Raw genomic sequence first — 26,535 nt, 5'->3', positions numbered from 1 at the left:
GCTCTCAGCCAAGGTTCGGGTTTAGTAAGGCCTTTTCCCTCAAAAGTAGGGGTGGCAACGGGTTGGGCTGCCGCGGGCTGGCCTGGACCACCCAGCCTGATTATGTGTGTGTGTGTCAACGGGCTGGTCCAGCCAGTCTAATTAGGCCCATGTCCTAGTGGGAAGGCCAAGACCAGCCATCCAGCAGTAGCAGGACGACTGGGCCCAGGCCCAACCCTACTTTTGAGTTAGGGCTGTAAACGGTTCGGATTCGGTTCTGTGCTTGGTAGGAATGCAAATGTTTCAATTTGGGTCAGATGCATCCAAATACACAGTTGACTAATCAAATATTGGCTAATCTGAGTTGGATTCAGAATCAGATTTAGACCGGTAAAAGCTAATATCAAATATGATTAAATACATGCAAATGGATTCGGATCCATGAAATCTTAAACCAAATCTGAATCCAATTATTAATTGGATTTGGTTTCCTTACCCAATCCTACTACTTGGAGTTTTGTATTCTGGTCGGATGTTGGACCACATCCGACCCATTGACACCCCTTTATTGTTTGATAAACTCAAGCATCCCACTCTTGACTCCACCCACCCACCCCCTTCCATACACACACAGACACATTTGCCAAATTAATCTATGCTTGTTTGGATAACAGCTGAGCCACACGTTCCTTCAATTCTTTGTGGGTCTGCAAAAACCATATTCTCCACCTTTAATATCTAAATAAATAAATAAGCAAATATAAGAAGTAAAAAAGGCATGCAAAACATAAAAGATCTAGAAAATAGTGAAAAAAGTAATTGACAATAAAGTTAACTAATATGAACCCCAGTTAAAGTTTATTCAAATAAAATGCTAAGAAACAAGAGATCTTTGATTCAACTTTTTTTGGGTTATTACATATCCTATTTTCAGTCTATCAAGGCCTTTTCTCTCTCCCTCTCTCACAAATATATCCGTACTTCTCTCTCTCTCTCTCTCAAGGAAAACCTCATAGATAATATTCAGAGAATGTCTCTCCCTCACTATACTTCTTATGTTAACCCTTCTCTCCTGCATTTGCATAACCAAGATCTACACCCTGCAATGGTTAAACCAAATTGCCTCCTCACCCTCTTCCTCCACAATGGTTATGGTGGTCGTCTTCTCCATCAGAATCCTCTTCCTCAGTATCACCATCCTATTTCTCATCCACCTTTTGGCAAAAACAGATGTTGAAATGAGGATATCTTGCAAAATTACAAAAAAACATTAAAAATATAAGAAAGTGTTTTTATATGAAAAACAGTATACTCAATATAGAAAATATATTGAAAGTTTCAAAATTTTCAAGATTACATGAGCTTTTACAAATATTATGGTGAATTGCAATATTTTGAAAATATTGCAATTGTTTGTGGCATGGGTTGGAAGTACGGATGCAAAGGAGTGGCCTACAATCTAGATCATGTTACAGATGAACCAAGTCAAAAAATTGGTCAGCAAGTCTAAATCTGAATCCAGATCCGAGCTTGATCCAATCTAGGAGATCTGAATCCGAATCGGAATCGTAAACAACAATTACTGGACCCAATAACGATCCCTACCCTAGAAACACTATAAAAGGTCATCTAGGGTTAGGGTTTTTGCTTTGCGCTTCTGTTTTCTTCTCTCTGCTCCCGTCCCTTCCTTGTGCCACTGTCTTCTGGTTGCCGTTGGACATCCCTACTTCGTATTCACCATGGCTGAGCAGGTGGGAGATCCGTACTATCCTTCTTGTTCTTTGCTTCCGATGGCCACATATTGGGGGTAAAATATGGGTCATGATTTTATAAGGTTCTATTGAGTAGCATGAGTGCTTGATATGGAGTGAAGCGTACTGGATGAAAGGATAGAAGGCAGGTTGATAGAATGGGGGAATCCATGTTCATGAGGCTGATTCTGGTTCATAGTTTTTGTCCATGACATAGGATCACCAATTTGGGACATTTTATCGCTGTATCATACTGATCTATTCTCGCCGTGATTTTTTTCTTTTGTGGTTATTTCGTTTTATTTTGTTATGTGGTGTGCTATTTAATTTGTGCAGGTCATATTGATTGGATCTGGTAGGGCAAACAATATTGCTTCTGTGGCTGTGCATCATTTTACTTTGCTTTTGATATTGATTAAAATTTTTCTTTTCTTCTCGGGGGAAGGGGTTTGATCCATACATGTGTGATGTTTGTGCATGAAACTTTGTGAATGGTATTCCATTAAATTGCTTGTGTTTTTGGATGCTTGTTCTTTCAAATATGTCTTGATAGAGAGAGTTTATTGATTGATTATTTTCGAAGAAAGAAAGTCGAAAGATTGATTGTTGATGTCTGATGCCTGCAGACTGAGAAGGCTTTTCTGAAGCAGCCCAAAGTCTTTCTGAGGTAAGATTTATTAACTGGATTTCAAAATTATATTCTCTAAAGGTATAGATGCTTTCTGGGCATGGCTCTTGAGAATAAATTGTTGCAGCTCCAAAAAATCTGGTAAGGGAAAGGGCCCAGGAAAAGGTGGTAACCGGTTCTGGAAGAACATTGGTCTGAAAATAAAGACCCCGAGGGAGGCCATTGAAGGTTTTGACTCTTACATTTCTACATGTCCGTGATCATACTTTGCATGTATTAACATGTCTGTAAGATGATCAATCATGTATGCACATATGTATTTTGCTTTGTCTGAAGTGTTACGTACAACAAAGCCTGTCTGACTCTGCCATCTAATCATTTTTTCTTTTGTGTGTTTACCCTTTTCCGATAGCCATGCTTTTTGTTAGCATTCAGCGTCTCCACGATAAATCCGTCTTTTCTCCATGATGTTCTTTTCTCATCTAAAAGTGATTATTAGTTAAAACCTGACTATAAAGTTATACTCTGATACTGAATTTTATCTTTTATCCTATAGGTTGCAAATTGATGCCCTGTTATCTAATCAATATATTAGGTGAACACTAATGAATTTTGTGGGAATTTGTGTTTTTTCCATTCACGGCTCCTACCCTGAGTCAACATCAAGTACTCTCTGTCCTAGCATCCTGTCTGCCGCATGGAGCCAACAGATAAGTTGCCAGATTGAAGATGGCCTGAATCTTTCCGGTGGTTTGTACCACAAATTCTGGCTAAATGATTGACATCATTAAGCTAGTTGTTGAATTACAGGTGCAGACTGATGGAATACTAATGGGAAAACCACACAGGGCAACTCCTCGTGTAATAGGTTCTTTCTACCTTCATATGAGTTGTTGTAAAAGTGGACTTAGACCACAAAAGGACTCATAAAATCATATAGGGCAGTGAAAAAAAATAAGGCAACCCTTGGGTGATCTAGTTGACAACTTGACATAGCTGCATAGGCTGCAATCGTTAGTTTTCCTTTGGTTTAGACTTCATGCCTAGGAGGCTGGCGCTCAGCCTCTTGATATGTCTTTTTGTTGGACCAATGTGTCTTCATTCTTTTGAATCACAATTGCATTTATTTTTAATTCATGGCTCCTACTCTGAGTCAACAGCAGGAACTGTCCTAGCATCCTGTCTGCCGCATGGAGCCAACAAGAAACTTGCCAGATTGAAGATGTCCTCAATCTTTTTAGTGATTCATGCCACAAATTCTGGCAAAATGTCGAACCAATTTAATTCCATGGTGATGTTGGTTAAGAAAATAAACTATCCTGCAATCTTTGGGAACTTACATTTGTGCTTGGTCTCTTCTAGTAACCTGTGTACTTGGTTGTGAGTCTTGTGACTTGTCATTGAGGATCAGCAATATAATAAGAGTGATTTGTATGGTCTTTGTATGTTTTTCTCTTGCTTCCATTGAACCTGAATTACCTGAATTGGATTGGTTTAAGGGATATATCAACAACCAGTGTTTGTTCTAACCTGTTCAATTGCCTACAACTCGGTCAATATATTTATCAGTTCTTGCATATATATGTTTCTTGCCAGCTTACTACCATATTAGTTTAACCCCATTAATTTTCTAACGTTTCATTGCCTGTTTTGTTGTTCAAAGGCGCTATGCTATCTATGTAATTTTCTTTTGACCCCATTATTTTTTTTGTTAAGTTTGGTGCAATATGGAAGACCGACCTGTGTGTGTGTTTGAAATGGGGCAGCTGTTTCACACGTAGTTCAAGATAGTGTACCAAGTTTTGCCTGTAGGGGACTGATGCCTTCTGGCATTCCATTGACTAGTGCTACTAAGAAGTCCTGCCTTGACTTTAAGTCATTCTTTTTTCTGATGTTTCAATAAGCTAATTTCCATCTGCCACTTCTAATTTATTGTCCCACAACTTGGAGATTTACCTTGTTGCTTGTGTTCTGTACTGCTGGATCCATTTATTTTGCAGGAACATATATTGACAAGAAATGCCCCTTCACCGGCAGCATTTCCATCAGGGGTAGAATATTGCAGGGAACTGTCTACAAAGCCAAGATGATGAGAACCATCATTGTTCGAAGGGATTCTCTTCATTACGTTAAGAAATATCAAAGGTGAGAAGAAAATTAGTAATGGTCAATCGTAACTTGTTTCATATGAATTTGATGCAAACTATTTACTTTGGTTTTACATCTCAGGTTTGAGAAACGGCACTCAAACACTCCAGCTCACGTGTCACCATGTTTCCGTGTGAAGGAGGGAGATCATGTCACCATCGGTCAGTGCAGGTGAGTTTTGATCAAATAGATCACCTTACTATTAGTTAAAATTGAACCTTGGATTTCCCTTTGTTTATTAAGCTGTTTTACTTTCTGCAACTAGGCCCTTGTCGAAGACCGTCAGATTCAATGTGCTGAAAGTCACTCCGGCTGGTTCAACTGGTGGAGGCAAGAAAGCATTCACAGGGATGTGAGTTTTATTAGATCAGTTTTGGTTGTTAGGCCGATAGAGTGTCTGTAGTGCGTTGGAAACTTGAGCTTTACTTTGATTGGTTTTATTTCGTTCTTCAGAAACTTCACATTTCTTGGATTTTGGTTTGGCTGTTAAGGTGTCTTGTTAGTTGAACAAGCTACTTCTATGAAATCTTAATCTTGAGGTCCTATTGAATTGCTGCCTCCATTTCGTCCACATCAACTTTCTCTCCCATTTGAATTTTTGTTTAAACAGTTGTAGCCATTGTGAGTAAATGTCACGTCTCCTTGTGAGTGAATCTAGAGTTTCCGGTATGTCCGTTCGGTGATTGGTAAAATAGGTAAAAACTCTATACTAAACTTGAAAAAGGTAAACCTTCCCATGCACGTGATTTTTTTTTATAAAAAACTTCTTCTCAATAGAGAGACGGTGGTATGGTTCAATTTTTATACTTATATAATAAATACATGGCATGCCTACGATGATATCTATTTATAATTCAAAGGTGTAATCATTTTTTCTTACCACCGCAAGTTTTTCGATTGCTTGCTTGCCGTTGAAGAAGCTTTGATGATTGAGACTGAGAAATCACAATCACTTGAAATCTATCAAAATGAGGGTGAATAAAAGAAAGCTCTTCACATTTGTATTCATTTACAATTTTGCCTACAGGCACATTACAATTCAGATCTATGGATTAACCTTGTAGGGTATTGATTAATAGGTCTTCAGCCAATATATTCTGAATGTTTAAGTAGTTTTTCACCTGAAACAGAAAGTTCTCTATGGCATTCTTGGAACCATTAAATTTAGCTGGCTTTGTCACATCTATTTTTTATGGCTTATCGTCTTTTTTACTATTTAGGATAACTGTCTGTAGCAGAGTGTGATTCTTCAACTGAAGCTTTCTTACATTAGCTGCAGGATGGTCACTGTCGTAGTCAGCTACCCATCAGTAAGTTTACTTGCTTTCGCAGTCTTGTTCACTCATCGTCCAGTCCTTTGAATGACTGAACAGCACGTGAAATCGATTCCTCATGCAAAATCACATCAGCCACCAGTCTGTTGATAGTCTTGGTCATCTGCTCATGGCTTCGAGGTGAACCCATCTTCTCGTCATCGGCAACTGTTTTTCTTATTGAGGTGTTATGATGCCTTGCTTACAAATCACGGTTTATCAACGCATCTCTCGACATCTACTCATGAGTCCTTTCTTCAGTTTGAGAACAAGTTTTGATATCCCTTGTCACAGGCTTACTTCTTCGATAGGTTAGTGCGGTGCAACGGTCATTCTTTACCATCACGAGCCTTCTGATCTCTTGCTTGCCGCTGCAGAAACTTTGATAACTAAGAGTGCAAGAGAGCTAGAGAATATAGAAAGCGAAATCACAATCACTCAAAAGCAATTACAATAAGGGTCAACAAAAGAAAGATCTTTGCATTTGCATTCATTTACAATTTTACTTGCAGGCGCATTACAAGGAAGAAAGTTACAAGTGACTCAACACTTTACAAAAGGACTGACTCAATCAAAGCAAAACCGTTTCTAAAAATAACTGTACAAAATAAGGTTGTAGGGAACATATTGATTGCTATTGATAATTAGAAGATTAGTCATTTGTTCTCCGGTAGAATTTGGCATTTTTATGGCTACCAATTGCTTTCTTTCATACTTTGTTCTACTCGTGCTGTTGGCTGAGCGATATCTGTTATAAAATGTAATTATAATCAATTGCTTTTATGGTTTTTGATATGACATAGAGGGATCCATTTTGTATCAAGTAATAAGTCAAATTGTGAATGTCCAATTTAATATGCAGAAGAGTCTCTTGGTAATTGGATTGGATATAGGGCTTTAGAGAGCAATGCTAAAGAAGGGTTTATTAGTAGAGAGTATCTTGTAACAACCCATTCCTAGCAACAATATCCAGTCAAGGCAAAGGAATCTAAGTTAGGATTAGATGGGATAGGCCCAAAGCATTTTAGGCATAAGACTCATAATGTGTTTTAGGTCTACGTGATCGGTTTGGATCAAATTTAAATTTCAGATATGTAGTATGATCGATCCAGATCCATGATATATCATGCATTTGAAGCGTAGGTGGGTTCCATGATGATCATAGTCATAAATCTTCTTCTTGGGATATTACTGCAAATGGCTGCGTGGCCATCAGGGTGCGCAGGAGGGCGTTAAGATGAAGATGCCCTGATCGAACCTGCTAGTGTGCGGGTGTGTCTGCAGCTTTATCGTGGATAGGGTACGTAAGGCAGACAGCGTGGTGGTGGTGTCTTCATCTGGTGTTTTGGGGACGGGCCCATTAATTGACCCAATCCTTGGTGAGGGTTTCCTCGTTATTACAAAAACAGACCTCAAAAAAAAAGATTTTCTTTAGAAAACTTTTAAATGAAAAAGCATAAATTTTTTGAAAGGCCAAACAAGCATAATTTGAATAGAAAAAACGAGAGTATTTCTGGGCGAGAGGGAGAGTGATACGGGTAAAGGAATGAAAGAGAAAGATATGAAAATATGGGGATGGTCCCGTAAACGAGATAGAAGGTTGTGTTTATGGGAATGGTCCCGTATTGTGGAGAGTAGGGAGGGAAGGCCTTCCCATGTTAAAAAAAAAGGAGGAAAGTCACATGGTGGACATTAAATGCTTCTTATAAAAAAGAAGGCAAAAAACCCATTTAAATCATATTTATTGCAATTATAAAAAAAAACCAAGTTAAATATGTATCGATCCTTAATTTTTTTAAAGAAATAAAGGGGATTTTTAAATGGGTTTTGAAAATTGATCTGGATTTTTAAAAGAAATATGGGTCCTCTTTTTGCTAAGTTGTGCACCTTTCCTTTGGTGAGCAGTGATCGACTGCAAGGACCATGAACTCTCGAGCTTTGATTCCACACGCATGTGATGTGAAGTGCGAACCCTTAAAAAAAAAAAGTGAAGTTGCTAGTTGCTACCAATGCTTTAAAAACATGAAACAAAAAGTATATTACAATTAGAGAAATCACACACAAATAAAACCAAATAAAAATAAATAAACCAAGGCACAGGCTGAGGCTTTGGTCCTGTAGAGTGGACCTTATAGTACTGGACCTAGAACTAATAAGTAGGTAGTTGGTTTGGCAGAGTGGGGATACCTACACTAAGTTTGACTCAGTTAAAAGGGTATAACACTTTTTTTTGACAGGGAAAGGTGGGGTTAGCCAGGCCACTACAAGTTATAAAACAATACCATTGGGATTCGAACTTGCAACGTCCCAACAAGAGGTGGTATAAACTAACTGCTCCTGCCAGACAAGCGGAACCCCTGTTGGTAAAGGTTAGAACACTTGAACACCCGGAACACAACGACGCCCGTGACCGACCATGCAGAAACTTATATACGTGGACAGGTGATCAGGCCGCGTACTTTACAAAGTACTCGGATCACATAAATTACAGAAAATCGCTATGCAGGCGGCTATTTTTTTGTGTAAAACACGAAACATAAAAAAATTTGCTACACGTGTGGCAATTTTCTGTAATTTATATGGCCGGGCCCAATCACTAGATTTGCTATGTTGATTATGAGTTAAGGAAAACAGGAAGGTGGGGTCTTGTTCGAGAGAGAGAGAGAGAGAGAGAGAGAGAGAGTACCATATGCATTTTCAATCTCCACACCACCTTTGAAGCCCACAGCAATCAACACATATAATATGGGGGTGTCAACGGGTAGGGTTTGGTTCAGATCCAGGTAGAACCAGACCCAAACCTGATTTGAGATTATAGTTTCGGGTCTAGACCCAAGTCTAATCGTACCCATCATAAGAGAAATCATACCTTGATCCTATAAGGATTACATGAATCATACCCAGTAAAATAATATTTTTAATCTTTACATTGAAAATTTGTTGATCTTAATCAGAACTTGGGTCGGGCCTAGATCTGATCTGAAATTTCACAAACTCTACCTGGCTTCATATATCAATCAAACCCTTCGAGTCCAACACAAACTCTAATGAGACCTTCTTATTTATCACCAAACCCTGACCTTATAGGGTTTGGTACAGGTCAGGTCCGGGTCAAACCCGACCCATTGACACCCCTATTTTAATACCATGAAAAAGTAGTTGATCTCTAAGGAATAAGCCATGAGAAAGTAGTTGTTCTCTACGGAATAAACTTGACCCTCATGGGTGTTGGAGGTGTTCTTTATAGTCACTCGTGGGGAGCAGCCAAGTGCTATGGATTATCTTATAAAAGAGAAGCTTGCAAAGATCAACATCTCTGTTGCAAGAGCAGAGCAGAGAACCCGGGTCCATGAAGGATCCAGTTGAATTCGAATTTTTATGTTGAAATTCTGGTTCTTGTGTTTGGATCACTGCCCATATTTTTAAGATAAATCTTATCTTTTTAGAATGTTATCTAGAAAGTTTGTTTTGAATTAAATTAAGAAATCTTCTTCTTTAAAAGGTTAAGAGACTTCGTTGTTAATGCTATGAGAATTCCGATTAATTTCTTTTATTTAAATCTTTAGTTGTTTTGAATTTTGTTTGTGTTTTTTTTCAGGTTTTACTAGATAGTTGGTAGAGATAAATAAAGTTCGGTAGCTTTTCTCGTACAAGGGATGGATCACCTCGATTCCATTTGAGAGACTAAGCGTTCAACTCGAGAAGCAGCTTATGGCTTCCTGATGAACCAGTTAGGCCAACAACAAAGAAGCTTTCTTTATGACACTCATCAAGCAGCTTATGGCTTCCTGTCGATGGATTTCCCAAACCGCACTCACCAGTCCTTTGTTCGATTGAAAATTTGCACTGAAAAGGTTTTTTGCAACTCACCGGCAGCCATGGCTGACAGTCCTTTGTTCGATCGAAAAAAGAAAGAAGGAGAAGAAGAGGAGGTACCTTACCTGGTGTTGCCGGCCAAAATTTCGGTAAGCCTCCTTCCTTCCTCTCTGCACTTTCTCATTTTTTCTTATTTTTTCTTCATGCGTCTCTTCGTCTGTCGTTCATTTGCTTGATCGATGGTGGAGGAGGCGCACCGTGAGGGCTTTTTATAGCCCTCACCTCCACCCAACGATCGTGAGGGGTGAGGTTTATCCTCATCCCCCAAGCGGTTACAGGAAGGCGATTCTCCCAAATGGAAAACCGTCTTTCCTTATCTTTTTTTTTCTTTTTTTTAAATCTCTCCCCCTCCTCCCCCCGGCGATTTCATCAGGGTGGTTTTACAATCATGCTCTTTTTTATAACCTTCTTTATAATAGAAGGCATCTACATGGCATCCTTGCTGAACAAAGTTCCACAAGGGGGTGGGTTCCTTTTGTCATCAACGCCTTTTTCTTGATTATAACATTGTCGTGGACCCATGGTAGAAGCAAGAAACATGAGTATGATGCCGAGAAGAAGTTGAGCCTAATGGCTTGAACCAATTGGTTTTACCTGAAAATCATTTGCATCCTCGACATCTGTTTCTTGTGCACACATCTTGTAAACGACATATATGTGGAGAATGTAGGATCTCTTAGGGAAATCATGGTAATGCTGACTTTGAGAATTCTTCTTGTCAAGATTGTCCTTCATGAAGAATGCTTTCCATTATAGAAGTCTATATTCTTGAGGAAAAGAAAAAAAACTATTTGCGCCTCTGATAACTATCAAGGTAAGGTCACTCTATAGTGTGGGAATCGTTACCCATGAAGATATTCGATATAGATAAGTCATCATGAGATTCTGAGATTGGAGGTGATCCAGTCTTCCTGAGCTCAGTGGGTGTCTTTTAACCCACAGTGGCCCGTTGAACAAAGCAACACAACCAAAAGCAACACAACCACAAGCAACACATGACCCAAAAGATCATAGCAACATGGGCCAAGCAAGCAATACAATTTTCAGCAGATAAATTGGTCATTCGACAACTTATGGTCCTTCGAGAAGGGGCTGTGAAACATCAACTTTTTTCAGCGAAGCATAGTTAACAGGTTGGACACTGAGTGTTTTCACAGTTTGTTACATGCACCAAAGAGCAGAGGTTTGGCCTCCAAAGAGTGTAGCACGGAGTGTCTGGAGTGTTTGCTCTGTAAACACAAGAGCAATGAAAGAGTATGAGGGTCCTCGCATCATCCTAGCAATGAATATCTTCAAGACGACTGTTGAGGTGTGACACTAAGTTCCGCTGCAAGGATGAAACGCTAGGAGCTAGCAATCCTAACAATGTCATTTATGACCTGGCACAAGATAGATGAAGAAACTAACAGAGTGAAGACGAACTAAGCAAGTGATGTTAACGATAGAAAGCCTGTATAACCCAATGGTCAATGATCACGAGCAGCACTAACACAAGTTGTCGAGTAGATGCACCAATAGAGTGGGAGAAGAGAGGCATTATGATGTGTCACCCCCATTGAGAAGATGCATAGAATCAGTCGATTTTTCTACGTCGCTCTTTGATCTCATCGTTACGCGAGCACTAAAAACGGGCAAGCTTCACCTATGAGACTTACTCTTGAGAGATCGGGCTAAAGCAGAATGCATCCCCTTAATACAATTGAAGAGGGAAAGGTCACCACTGCAAGGTACCTGATCAACAATATCTCGTGCAAAAGTTAGCAACTACAGTAACGAATATCACCACAAAGCCTTACAAAGCATCCCATAACCGCCTCGCTCAACTATGTAGCAACATCCATCAGTAGAAGAAGAGGCAAGTAGCAGGCACATGTCACTCCCTTGCAACTTTAGGTAATAGGGAGTGGAGGAAGTGAATGGGTCACTTCTGGATTTGGAAACTCGATCATGCAATGATATGCCTCCAACAGTGTTGAAAGTGCCCTCGACATATATGATAGATATTTGAGTGTAAACTTCACCACAACTCACACTTGCGGTGTCTGAACCAGCTTACCACGAACTTATTAGTAATGAACGATGCAGAGAACTTGAAAACTTCACACAGATGATATTAGTAGAAATCAAATAGCCAACATAGAAGATATGAACCAAGGCAGTTTATATTCTGATAGCAGTCTGGGTGAATCTGATGATGACCAAAACTATCAAGCATACTCGTATAACAACTTGGAGCAACTCTGAGACCAATTTGATGAGCTTTTATGCTAATACTGTATGCTCCTATACCAATTATCATGACCTTTTTTTTGCATCATCCTGACTCGTGCGGAGAGAGAGATTGACAAGTTATCTAGGTTGTGTGACACACAACTTGCCTTAGGCGATAAGCTATGTAAGCCTGACGAAAGTGGATTCAAGGTTGTGCATATCTCATGCATGCTTAGTACAGTAGACTATCTGAAGCAATAGTCGAATAAGTTGATAAAGCGGGGCAATGCCAAATTCTTTGGCATACAAGCATTCAAGCCAACGAGGGATAGATGCATCGTCTTCCTGTGATGAGCACATGAGCAATTGAGGGTCGATAGAGTCAACTATGCATTTGAATAAGCGTCATGGACATTAGAATGAGAATCGAGTTCCTGAGTCACACCGAGCGAAGAACATATTATATTTCAGCACCTGTGAGCCCTGCAGAGCGTAGCATGTGCTCCAAAAGTAACCCATGTTGCAATGGAAAGACCCTTTGTCTCCCAACCTAAGCTAGTTGCTAGTTTGATGTAGTGAACTCCCTAGCTAAGAGAAATCATTGTCGCACAACATGCACTCATTGAGCCTCTCGTAAGGGTGTGAGGTTGGGCAGCAAGGCGGGCAACAAGAGCGGGCCTCGTACATGCCTACTGATGACCATGAAAAAATTGCATACTCATGAGTACCCTCATGCACTCCGATGTACAACTTATGAGATATATGGGTTGCCCATTCTGAACCGCACAATGGTGCACCAATGCAAGTCAAGAGGAAGGTCTCCTATATAGGTGTTATGAGCACTGATTCCCCCGCCACCAATAGGAGAAACCCTAATATCTCTATAAATACATTGTTTTTATTCTCAATGAAATGTTTAAATGTAGACTTCATATTTCGTCGAAACAACCACACTAGGGTCTTCATCACATATGAATGTATCAACGATATTTCGATCTTGGCTCGGTAATTCTCAACGTGCAAGGAGATGCGCATCCTCAAAATTTGGGCGAGTTTGTATAGGTATTGTCATGGCACCTCTGGATGAGGTAGCTATTTTTATGTTCTGACATGTTCTCCCCATATGATTGTGTGAAAGAATACTCGACCGTGACACATGAATTCTGCATTGAAGGCTTCTCTTTGCGGGTTTGAAATTGAGACAGGTCGCGGGTGGCATAACACCCCCGAAGCATGGCACATGACTGTGGGTGACCGAAAAGACCACCGTAGCATAGAGTATGGAACTGAGTTTGCTAAGGAGCAATATTTTTATTGCCTCATACCACTACCGCATGTCATAGCCAATGCATGAGCTTTCTACTTAACAACGCACCACACACAAACATGTGCCGCTTTTCGCTGGTGACGAATAAAGTCGGGCCCAACACGGTACTGATGACCTTGTGAAAGTACACATCTAACGTAGGGCCAAACTGACTCAAATGAATCCTCAAATCATTGGAATGCGGCCTATGAAAAGCTTTTTCCCCTATTTGCTGGAAGTAGAAGATAAAGGTATAGAACTTTCATTATCAGTTGCACAAGCTGCAACTTAAGATGGTAGCTCTTGCACGATTTGCCCACCATCAGGTAGACGATCTGAAGAAGCAGCAGAATCAACTGCAATCTTCTGAACATAATAACTAGCTCTTTGCCTGCCTCCACTCTGACAGCCAACAGCTCCGCTCATTAAACTCTTGCATTACTCGTGGATCTTATGGTTAAGTTGGTTTTCCTCTTCCTAGCGTGCCATGCGCATTTGACATGTTCAATTGTTTATATCTTCCGATCCATTCATATATATATATATATATAATAATTAGCGCCTCTCGGCTTGCCTCCTATCTCTCAGCTCATTAAAATCTTGCATTACCCTCTCTCTCTCTCTCCCTTATTTTTGCGTAATTGACATCTTTGCAATCATCGATTGTTGGATCCTGTGGCTGGTAGCAGCCTTAATCATCCAACTGCAATTATCACAAATAACAAACTCATCTATATAAATCCGTCCCACCATCACTACTTTGCAGCAACATCACATGCAATTAACTTTATCATCATCACGATCAACATGGGCATCAGGCATGTTAAAAGGTGGGTGGTGACCTGCTTGGTGTTGCTGCTGCTTCTGGGCAGCTCGTTCACACAGGCCAGCAACTGAAAGAGTGGGTACGCCAAGTGCCTCAGCCAATGCGTCCTCCCCCTCGTAGTGTGGAGAGCTGCGTGGGTACCTCGTGTGAGTGCATTAATGGGTGCGCTGCTGCGTCCTAGCATTGCTACTCAACATGACAAGTGTCAAAATTGTTGCCCCTGCAGTCCCTCACAAAATGAACTTGTAGTTATGAAAATTGGATCCAATTAACCAAATTTGATTGTCAATCATATTAGATTCCTGATCGAACCAGTTTGACTGGATAAGATCCAGTTAACCAAATTACATAGTCACTCATAGTGGATTCCTAAATGGAACCAGCTGAACTATACTGGATCCAAATGGATCCAGTTAACCAATTTAGATTCAGTCAAACATATTTGACTCAGCAAACTTGAAATTTACAGTGTGTTTTGGCTGTGATTTTTTGAACTCTATAAAAGCCTGCCTACATGTTGGAATTGAATAATCCAACAGCTGACCTCTATGAAATCAAGCACGTAGATCACATCTATATGAGCAGGATTTGAATAAATAATAATAAAAAAACATTTTGCATATTTCATTTTATAGGTTCTGAACACTGTGTGTATAATGGTTGGACATAATGAAATCTTAAACAAATTTTTTTATTTTTTTATAATCAAGTAAGAGATGCCCTCGTATAGAAATTGAACTCAAAATCCATCGATAAAATAGTGCAGCTGTAACCAGTCCAAACCATCTTGTTTGATCCAACGATTATGAATCTTCTGAAGAGTCTAATAAACAATCAAGCTCAAGCTTCTCAGGTAAAGCATGCCCAAGCTTTCACAATCTATATTTCATGAGCTTTGATTGGGTGTCGCTTAGGCAGTCCAGCTATAACAAGACCTTGTTTGATTATGCAAACCATTTATTTTGTTTTGACCAGAGAAATACTTTCTTTTTAGAGTGTTACCATAGATACATCATACATAATTGGACATAGCTTAGCCTCCATTTTGGGCCTCATAGTGTTGGGTTTCTCTCCTTATGCAACACAGTCGCACTCCAAGCATACACCACCGCAAAATTCTTAGCACGTCGTCTGATCTTGTTGAGAACGCTTTTCTTCATATTCATTGGATAGTGATTTGTAGAAGTCCTCTCAGCTGAATGACAATTCAGCTGTTCAGAAGTTTGTGCATCAGCGATTTGTCGGTGACGATTTGTGAATTAGTACTTGGAGCTGCGTAAGTCGAATTTCGTGTTCGCTGGATAGCAATTGGTGTTGCCGACCGAACAACGATTTGTGGTTATCGCTGGATCGCGATTTGTGCGGTCAACCGGACAGCGATTTGTAGTTATCGCGGGATAGCGATTTGTATTGTCTGCCGAACAACGATTTGGAGTATCGCGAAATAGCAATTTGTGGCTTCAGTTGGAAGTCGATTTGTGTTATCGCTGGATAGCGATTTCTGGCTTTAGCTGGAAGTCAATTTGTGTTATCGTTGGATAGTGACTAGTGGCTTCAACTAGAAGCTAGCTCGTGACATCACCGCATGGCGATTTGTGGTATCGCAGCATGATGATTTGCGGGTATTGCTGGAATAACAATTGGCGCTTTTGACGCTTCGTAAGCTATGCAAGGTGTTTGGTCTTTTTCGCATTTAATGCGGGTCTCGTCCCCTATATATAGGATGGATGAGAAAGGTATTATATGACTTTTCAGTGAGAGCTTTGCAGAGCGCGAAAAGGCAAAAAGTATGAGAAACACTTTTAGGACATCAAAAGGGTGCAGAGAGGTAAGAGCAAGAAGTGTCGCTATACTTCTTTCAGGATAGCTTCGTCAAGCTGGTTCTTCAGATCATTTGTTCCTTATTCTTCAGTGAGGTATATCTTCTTGTTCATTTGTTATACCTTGTGTGTTTGTAACGCTCACACCTTTTGGCCACTTTGTAATCTTTGCAAGAAGATAGTGGAAGGTGATGACCCATCGGTCGCCGTGGACATACCTCAGTTGAGAGAGAACCACGTAAATCTTTGTGTGTGTGTTTTTTTCGTTGTGTGGTTGTTGTTTTGTTATTCTTTCACTGTCATCGTTGTGTTGTTTCCATCGATTCACACTTGTAGAGAAGACTCGATTCGTTTGTTTGTTTCTGCTTTATCCCCAATATCTAGTATTAGAGCTTTGGTTCGCGTATTTGTGTGTGAAGTCATGGAAAACAACGTTGTTCAATGTATGATCAGCTTGAATAGCACAAACTGGATGACATGAAAAACTAAGATGGAAGACCTCTTAGTTTGTAAAGATCTGGATGGACCCATAGAGGGTATTAGCGACAAACCGGAAGAGATGAAAGATGACGAATGGAGAAAACTAGACCGAAAGAAGGTCAGTTTCATTCGACAGTGGATAGACGATATTGTCTTTCATTATGTTTCTACAGAAACATCGGCGCATGGCCTTTGGACCAAACTAGAAAGCATTTACGACAGAAAGAGGGCAGTGAACAAGGCTTTTCTATTTCGAAAGCTTGTAAACCTCAAATATAAAGAGGGTAGCTCTATCGCAGAGCATTTGAACAACATCAAAAGCATTGTGAATCAGTTGGCCACAATGAAGATCACTTTTGATGATGAGTTACAAACTTTGTTGCTTCTTAGTTCCCTTCTTGAGAGTTGAAAAACATTGGTGGTTACAATTAGTAACTCTGCACCTAATGGAACGGTAACTATGAGCCAAGTTACCAGTAGTCTGTTGAATGAAGAGACCAGGAGAAGGTCATCAGGTGTTGTTTCTACCTCTGAGGCGCTTGTGATTGAGAACAGGAGGAGAGGCAGGAGTAAGAGCAAGACTCCGCACCTCCATGGAAAATCCAGAGACCACTCATACTCAAGCTCAAGAAAAGATGTCGAGTGTTATTATTGCCACAAGAAGGTGCATATGAAGCGGGAGTGCATGAAGCTCAAGTTCAAAGAGCAGAGCAGAGAAAAGAGCTCAGAGGAAAAACAGGGTGCCACAACCGCAATCACAGAAGGAGAGCTTTTGGTTATCTGTGATGGCACCAGCATAAATTTGATCGGTCAGGAGACTGACTGGGTGATTGACTCTGGAGCTTCGTTTCATGTTACCTCACGAGTTGATTTCATTACTTCCTATTTGCAAGGGGATTTCAAAAATATCTGAATGGGAAATGAAGATGTGTCTAAGATTGTTGGCATAAGCGACATCTGCTTGGAAATAAGTGTTTGCTACAAATTGTTGCTGAAAGATGTAAGGCATGTACTAGACATCCAACTGAATCTGATCTCTGCCAAAAAGTTGTATGATGAAGGCTACAACAACACCTTCAGTGATGGAAGGTGGAAGCTAATCAAGGGATCCTTGGTAGTAGCAAGAGGGACAAAGGCATGTTCCCTTTACACTTTGCAAGCGAAGGTCTGCAAGAGTGTTGTGAAAGCTGTGGAGACTGGCTCGTCCACAGAGTTATGGCATAGAAGGCTTAGTCATATGAGCGAGAAGGGGTTGCAAGTTCTGGCCAAGAAAGAGCTCTTGACAGGTGCAGTAGGTACACCTTTAGAATTATGTATCCATTGCTTCCATGGTAAACAGAATAAAGTTTTTTTCCATAGAAGCATTGCATCTAGAAGATCTCACGTTCTAGATCTTGTATATTCTGATGTGTGCGGACCCTTGAAGGTCAAGACACTTGGTGGTGCATTGTACTTTGTGACTTTCATTGACGATCACTTAAGGAAAGTCTGAGCTTATACACTGAGAACTAAAGACCAAGTTCTAGATGTATTCAAATATTTTTAGGTCAAGGCTGAAAGAAAAACTGACAGGCAGTTGAAGTGTGTTCGCTCGGATAATGGCGGTAAATACCTTATGCCATTTGATCAGTACTGCACCAATCATGGCATCAAGTATGAAAGAACTGTGAGGATGACACCTCAACAGAATAAGGTTGCTGAGAGGATGAATCACATCATTCTTGAGAGAGTCAAATATTTGTTGTCTCACTCTAAATTATCAAGATCTTTCTGGGGTGAGGCAATGAGGACAGCAGTTGATCTTATCAACTTATCTCCTTTTATTCCCTTGAAGGGAGATGTTCCAGAGAAAGCTTGGACTGGGAAAGAACCTTTCTATGGACACTTGACAGTGTTTGACTGCAGAGCATTTGTTCACATTCCAAAGGAAGAGATGTCCAAGCTTAATCCAAAAGCCAAGCAGTGCATATTCCTTGGCTATGGACATGAGGAATTTGGCTACAAACTGTATGACCCTGTTGATAAGAAGGTGGTCAGAAGTCGAGATGTTGTCTTCTTGGAAGATCAGACCATTGAAGACATTGATGGGTCTGAGCCATCGGAGTCCAGCAAAGGTGGTCTTGTTGACATAGATCCCCTTGATGCACCGGTTGTTCAGGATCCTCTCAAGGAGATGCCACCTCCTCAGGATGATGCATAAGAAGGAAGTGTTGAGACACAAATTGAGAGGGAGCCAGCATTCCATGAGTCACTTCCTCAGACTCCGATAAGGAGGTCTACTAGGGAGAAACAACCATCCAAAAAATACTCATCAAATGAGTATGTGATGTTTACAGATCAAGGTGAGCCAGAAACTTTTGAAGAAGTTTTAGAGGATGAAAACAAGCTTGAGTGGCTTAAGGAAATGAAAGAAAAAATGGATTCATTGCATGAGAATCAAACATTTGATCTGGTAAAGACACCTAAAGGGAAGAAAGTGTTAAAGAACAAATGGGTCTTCAAGCAGAATACTGATGGGAACAACTCCCTACCTAGATACAAGGCACGACTTGTAGTGAAAGGTTTTGCTCAGAAAAAGAGAGTTGACTTCGATAAAATCTTCTCACCAGTTATGAAGATGTCTTCCATCCGAACTATGCTGGGTATAGCTGCAAGCATGAATTTGAAAGTTGAGCAGCTTGATGTAAAGACTACATTTCTGCATGGTGACTTGGATGAAGAAATTTATATGGAGCAACCTGAGGGCTTCATTAACAAAGGTAAAGAGCACCTAGTCTGCAAGCTGAAGAAGAGCTTGTATGGATTGAAGCAAACATCAAGTTAATGGTATAAGAAATTCGATTCCTTTATGACTCAGCATGGATATTCAAGAACCTTCACATACCATTGTGTGTTTGTGAAAAAAATTTCAGATGGTAATTTTACCATTCTCTTGTTTTATGTGGATGATATGTTGATTGTGGGCCAAGACATCAGCAGGATAAACAAGTTGAAGTTGGAGCTGAGTGAGACCTTTGTCATGAAGGATTTAGGTCCAGTAAAGCAGATTCTTGGGATGAGAATCGTTCGTGACAGATCACATGGGTTGATCTGGTTATCGCAAGAGAAGTACGTCAGAAAGGTTCTTGAGAGGTTTAATATGGACAAAGCAAAGCCTGTTAATTGTCCACTTGCAGGCCATTTCAAACTTAGCTCAAGTCAATGTCCTGCAAATGATGAAGAAGGAATCAAGATGCAGAAAATTCCCTATGCTTCGACAGTAGGCTCGTTGATGTATGTTATGGTTTCATGTTTCAGACTTTGGTATTTGTGATATAGTTCTCGGTGATAGTTCAATGGCAGGAATTGAGCACGAAGCTTCTCCTCCATGTGCTCCCAACGCTCAATCGAGGCTCGACCCGAATGTTTGCGTGTTTGTTTGAGCATCGCCACCAGGTTACAGCTCGACCCTTCAATTTGAGAGATATCAATCCCGCACAACGATCTTCTGAAACCTCCTTAAACTCTAGGATTTCATGAACTTCGTTAATCCAATCTAAGAACTTTTGGGGAGTTCTAGTTCCCTTGAATTCTGGGATTTGGAAACAGGGACCAAAATCCCAATGTGATCTCCTCAGTTGGAAGTCATCTCTTCTTTTTGGGATGTGACGATTTGACTCAAAGCTATGGTCAGAATCAAAAGATTGGGTCTCACGTGTTCCTCGTGAACCATGTGGACTTTGTTCTACTTGTCGTTCTTGTGTTCTCGCACTTTCGGCCAGTTGACGAGTTAATTCTTCAATTTGGTGCCTAGCCTTGGTAAGTTGCCTTTGAAGATCTCGAACTTTGTAACACTGGTCACGATCATCTCTTTCCCTATTAAGGTCATTTTGACCCCGACCACCCATTCGACCTGCCATGGTGAATGGTACTTAAATTTTTTTTTGACTTCCCAACACACCAGAACTTGTGTCGGATTGAGAAATCTGGCAACTTGGCTCTGATACCAGAATAATGCAATAACACGGTGTGGACTCGGTACACACCGATCCACGATCCAAACGGATCCAAATGCACACAGAAGCTTAAACGATAGAGAATCTGGACAGACCTTTGAGAAACGGGTTTTCGGGACCTGACCACTATTCTTCAATAGAAATGATTCAAATAAAAGTTGTGTGTGACTCGCACAACTTTTCAACGAATCCAAAAACACCAGATTCGGAGTAGGAACGTCTGTTCCACGGACTCGGAACCGAGATTGTTAGATAAGTCCAACACAGACTATAGAATTCCACTAATAGACTGTTTGAAGGAATTTTCAACCCCTCCAACGTTGGAGTTTGTGAAAACTCACAACTTATAAAATGAAGGTCAGATCCAGAACACTAAAGATCACATTTTTCCGATATTCCTACAATCCGTTATGATTTTTTGAAGTTATAAAATGATAATATCTAACGAGCATGAAAAAAAATCTCCAAGCAAAACAATAGTAACAGAAAACTATATTTTTAGAGAACAAGGACAATGATTAAACGAAATCTTCAAACATGAAAGATGTAGATTTAGATTTTAGCTTTTCACATAATCAAAAAAATTTAAATTTTATGCAGGGAATCTTCCGATTATGAGAAAATACTAAACACAACTATGAAAGTTCTCTAACAGAAAAGAGACAATGGACTTTTGTTAGTCCGACGTCTTGATAGTCAATTTTAGAGGCTTAAATGAACGAATCTCGAAAAATGTTCAACTATAAAGTTATAGAAAATTGTCTTAGCTTTTCAGGAAGCTAAAGAACATGAAAAATCGTTTGAAAATGTGTCTGACACGACTTTTTTATCAGAGATGTCTTTGTTATCTCGTAACAGCGTTTTGATCTTTTAAAAGAGATCCGAGTTCATTCACACATAGCAATAACTCAAAATAAATCAAGATCAAATGAGACAAATCATAACATAAAATACTTTTAAGCATGTATTCACAATTCTCTAATGGTCTAATACAACTTAACAACAAAAAAATCATGAACAATCGCAAACAAATGCGAATAAGAGTAACAATGGGCTAGAATGGAGAACCAATGATGATATCCGGGTTGAAATCAACAATGGTCGTTGTTGGAAAGCAACCAACGCCAATATTAAACCATGAACAGTCTTGAATAAACACCTTGAAGGTCAGCAATCATGAACCAATGTTGTCACAACCACCACGAAAATGACTTCTCAAAAGCTCACTCTCCTCACAAAAATCCTGGTTGCCGCCAATAGGTAAACTCTCATGGACTTTACCGGCTTAACTGAGCTGAATCAAGCCAAGTGGTAAAAACCAAACTTGTAAAACAGAATCTTAGATTTTCAACGAGCTAAAGATCATGCAATTTAAATCAATATCTAGGGAGATACGGCTAAAATATTGGGACTATTTTCAACCTTCAAATCTCTTTTCTCCACTCTATTTTCTTTTTTTCTTTTCCTCAAAACAAAAGCCACTCTCCATGGTCGACCACCATGGTCTCTTAAGGTCTTCTGGAGAGTAGAATGATGGTGTCACCCCCTAGCTCCAATCACACAAAAAGGAGGGTGGGCTTCTCCAAGGTGCCACCCACTTGCCCAATGCATGGGCTTCTTTTGAAAATGAGCATCGTTGTTACTCCATCAGTCCTTTTGACCTCCTATCATCAAACTGATTCAAAAAAAGGTTATATATGTCCAACTGTTATCGTCGCAAAATTTTTCCCGTCTTCCCTTCCTTGCGGAAGAGAGAGGAAAATGCTTTCGCGATTCAAACTTGACCGGATTTTGGAAATGGTTTTTGAAATACTCGCCTCCGTTTTGAAAATTGCGGGAAAATCCATGGGATGGGGCTCGACCTGTCGGTACGAGGTTCGACCGTTCCTGCCGCCTTTAAAAGGGGTAATCGAACCAAGGACCAAAATTGTGCTTAACTTAGTGAAATTATCGAAATTGTGTTTTATCCTAAATGCACATAGAATTCAGGCATGTGTTATGAGAATTTTGGTAAGAATGTAAATTGGAAAATATGATGTATGATTAGAAAACATTTGGAGTTAAAAAACATTTCTCAGGAAAAGATGGAAATCAATCTCTCAGGAAACTCAGACGAAGAAGGTTTGAAATCTCGAGAAAGTTTATAAAGAGTTGGAAAATCTTGAAGAAGTGAGAATCTCGAGAAAATCTTGAGAAAGTTTATAAAGACTTAGAAAACTATGAAGAAATGAGAATCTCGGGAAAAGTTTGAGAAAGTTATAAAGACTTGGAAAACTATGAAGAAATGAGAATCTCAGGAAAATTTTGAGAAAGTTATAAAGACTTGGAAAACTATGAAGAAATGAGAATCTCAGGAAAATGGAAGGAATTCTTGAGAAAAGATGAACATTTGAAAAGTGGAACACTTCTCAAGAAAACTCGGACTTTGAGAATTTTCTTAGGAAAATGATGCAAAATTTGTAGGAAAAATTCATTGGAGAAGGAAATTCAAAACTTAGGAAATTGAATTCCTGAGAATCTTGTCTTTTGAAATGTTGGAAAATCAACTTGCATTCTTGAGAAAGATGAAAAATTCCTTTTAAAAAGAATCTTAAGAAAATAACATTTTCAGAGAAAATCATGGGAAAATTTTGATTTGGAAAATCCAACTCCGAATATCATCATAGTTTCTTGAGAAAATCGATTCCATGAAGTGAAAATCTTTTGGGAAAATCATGAGAAAAACGAATGATGCAGATGATTTGAATGAATCAATGCACTTTGAAAAACTTTCTGAAAAATTTGTTGGAAAAATGTGGATTAAGCCAAAGTAAATCCTTCACATATTCTGACTGTGGCCATGAATATGTTCAGAACTTATTTGAGTTAATTCACAATATTTTGAAAACATTGGAAATATGAGGTGCATTTTCAAGATAGCCTAAGAGTGTAGGCTCAATGTGACTAGTAGAGAGATGATGGATCTGGGTCTCGTCCATATTCCGACTAGGGCCGTAAATATGGACTCCACCGAGTTCATCAACTCTCTAAGAGTTGGTGCACGTGCCATTCGTGTTCATCCATGGTGAATTTTGAAAATTTGAGATATATGCATCATAGAATCAGGATATTACTGAAATCAAACTATATGAGATGCGGCCTAATCTAAGCAGTAAAAGTAAATCTTATTCCAAGGTTTACATTGGATTGTTACATTGCATAACATAAAGTAAAAGAAAATTGAAATGGAGCCAAGGAATCTGCATCTTCTAGATTTTCCTGCAAAATGAGAGTTAGTACAAAATAACCAAGGAAATGGACATATATACTATATACAACAAAGATATATATGTAGATATAAAAATATTTGAATTTATGCTAAATGATATATGGTAATGAAGATATATTTGCAAAAAAGTAAAAGAAAAGGAAAAATATATGTGATATCCAATGCACATGAAGGTATATATATATATAAGTATATATATATGTATATATATATACATATATATATATACATATATATATACATATATACGTATACATATGGGTAGATATACATACATATCAATATATATATATATATATACTTATAATAAGAGAATATACATATAAATGAAAATTCCATATAATGGGTAAAATCAGAAAATACAGGTATAGACAGTTTCTGTGGGTAACTTTACATAGACGTATTTCCCAAATTACAAGATATATTTCAACAAAAATGGGTATGGAGCTTCCCTATATATCAATAACGAAGCCTGTAAAAGATGGTCAAGAGATCATGAACGGATATGGATATATTCGTTCATGAACATAGCCGATTATCAAACCTGGGTACCTGCAGCAGAAAGGGGACAGCATAACGTATGTTACAAATTATTCACAAGGGGTTGATGGATTTCCCCTTTCATCAGCTTAATTTCAATCAATAAGTGTATTGGTATAAGTTGATGATTTGGGACAACCAAATATAGGAACCTTGGGTGACAAGATGGACAACAGCTATTGATACAAACATCTTGTCCTTGTGTCCCAGTCTGTCATTTGTTCCCATCTTATGGAAAAGATGGAAAAGCCCCTACTTATGGATTAATGCCAAAAGTTCATATATGTTGCCTATGGCATCGTTCTGAAGTTAACAAGTTGCTACAAAAGGATTTAGCTATATCAATCTCCCCTAACTTGAAAAGATAATATTGAAAGTAATGCTGATTAATTTAACCAAGAGCCGACAACTCATCACACAAACAATTAAAATGCCTGGGCCATGTCTAAAAAAAATCATGATCCAACCCCACCCCGATACACACAATTGTTTTCATAAATCGTTTCATGTATAGCCTCTGATTATGCATGAAAAGAAGTAATGAAGTTTTAAGTCAGTAAGGACAACTTTGAACTGAGTTCACCATATCAAAAGAGGAAAGGAAAACTAAAGGTTGTTTAAAAGAAAACGCACGTAGTGACCAAAGAAAGATGCAATCAATTGAGGGCATCCAAACATTTCCTCTGAAATAATGGTATCCAATCCTTCAATCAAAGATGACTGCAGCCCATCCTGGCAGACCAGAAAGACATGATTCCTTTGTTATGCTGACATATAAATAGTCATACATAATCTACAACCATACCTCATCATCAAGTGAAAAACTAAGCACTGAAATTCCTGCAGTGATCATTCTATCTGAATCACCTAAAAGTAAACTAGGAAGTCCTGGTGGTCCACTTGCATCCAGAACCTTTATTTTTGTTACACTGCAGATACAAACTGACATCATAACTAGACATAAAATTGCTGGCATACTCCATGGTCTGGAATGTTGGCCCCCTCTATGATGGGGTGAGTGGCCCTTCACTCCTTATGATTCAGCCCCAGCATCCATTCCTATCTTCTGGATGGACAGTGAGTTCGGTTGCCTCATCCTGCAATTTCTTCCATGGAGATCACTACGCAAATGTCCCTTTTAGGTAGGCCAGTCAATAGGAAGGGTATGACAGGGGAAAGTAGTAGCACATAACAAGAAAATTCGAGGGAATCAAATGCTCAGGAAGGAGATGAAGTGATAAGTCGACTGAAGAAAACAAAGGGAGAGTGGCCCTTACCTTAGAAGAGTTTGGATGGCGCAGGAAGGGTCCTTCCTCTGTCTTTTGCTCCCAACTAAATCGAGCTCCCTTGGTTTGATAGAAGTTGAAAGTAGGAGAGCCCCCTTTTTTAATGGAAGAGACTTTGCTGCTGGGCTGAAGAAACGAGCATCAGCCGTTGGAGATCTCCTGCTATTGTTGTCTAACAGCAACGTGAAGGGGCTGATGGATGAAGCTGGTGGTGGTGGCGCCCGGTGGTTGTGGTTGAAGTAGGGATGTGCGGCAGCTGCTGGAGGTGGAAGCCTCCTGTGGCTGGGTTGAAGAAGATCGGGTGCTCCCTCACGCTGCAGAGCTTCCTCCTGCAAAAACCCCCAAAACAAGATTTCAATTCCTCCTCCTCCTCCGCTTTCCATCAAAACTCTCTTTTTAAAGATTTCTAACCCTTTCCAAAACCAAAAATCGCATTTTCCTCTCTGTGGTTCCGTTACTATTTTTCTCTTTCCTTTAAAATTTTTCTTGAAACCGAAAATTTATTGGGTTTTGAAAATCCGCTGTTTTCAAAAAGGTGCGAATCTTGGGTTTTAAAAAGATTGGGTTCATTTTCTTAAAGTTTAGGTAAATGAGTATTTTAAGCAGGTTCGGCTGTGGCTTTTTTTTTTTTTTTTCAAGGCTGTTTCTTAAAAAAAAAAATAGTGAAATAACAAATAATAAAAAAATTTAATAATAAATGGGAGATGCCACCTCAGCCATTTTAAAATTCTTTTGAAAATAAAGTTTTATTTTGTGTTGGCAAGTCTTTTATTTTCAATTGGGGTGCCACATGTGTGTGGGCCCACTAACTAAAAATGAATAATATTGAGAAAAATAAAAAAGAAAATTTGCAAATTGGCATGGACTTCGGATGGGTCCCGTTTGAGAATAAACAAATTACCTGAGAGTCTGAGTATGATGCTAGTTCAAAGGCGGGTCCCGCTCCATTTATTTGAAGATACGAGATAAAACATTATTTGTTTTCAAGAATTTGGAAAAAAAATTGGTTTTTTCAGGGCAAAAATATGGATAAATGTAAAAAAATTTATAAAGAGATTTAAAAAAGTTTTGAGATAAAATCTTTAAAATCAATATCCAAAATATCCAG

The 26,535-nt window shown here is 39.2% G+C and overlaps 1 protein-coding gene across 1 annotated transcript; it reads left to right on the top strand.

Annotated features, from left to right (window-relative positions):
- Window positions 1-1,616: 1,616 nt before the first annotated feature.
- On the top strand, window positions 1,617-5,049 carry LOC149838134 (small ribosomal subunit protein uS17y). Its single transcript, XM_090006396.1, has 6 exons — window positions 1,617-1,730; window positions 2,357-2,397; window positions 2,486-2,586; window positions 4,359-4,503; window positions 4,588-4,677; window positions 4,772-5,049. The coding sequence occupies exons 1-6, from the start codon at window positions 1,719-1,721 to the stop codon at window positions 4,860-4,862; spliced, it is 480 nt and encodes a 159-aa protein (XP_089862522.1). The 5' UTR covers window positions 1,617-1,718; the 3' UTR covers window positions 4,863-5,049.
- The last annotated feature ends 21,486 nt before the right edge of the window (window positions 5,050-26,535 follow it).

Source organism: Nuphar pumila, chromosome 5 (assembly GCF_984573655.1).
Source record: "Nuphar pumila chromosome 5, dmNupPumi1.hap1.1, whole genome shotgun sequence".
Classification (NCBI taxonomy): Eukaryota; Viridiplantae; Streptophyta; class Magnoliopsida; order Nymphaeales; family Nymphaeaceae; genus Nuphar; species Nuphar pumila.
This window is presented reverse-complemented; position numbering and strand designations above follow the sequence as displayed.

Bases quoted from the DNA above. Each gene is read 5' to 3' on its own strand.
- LOC149838134 (XM_090006396.1), top strand. The intron at 4,504-4,587 runs GTGAGAAGAAAA...TTTACATCTCAG, and splicing joins TACGTTAAGAAATATCAAAG to GTTTGAGAAACGGCACTCAA. The intron at 4,678-4,771 runs GTGAGTTTTGAT...TTCTGCAACTAG, and splicing joins GTCACCATCGGTCAGTGCAG to GCCCTTGTCGAAGACCGTCA.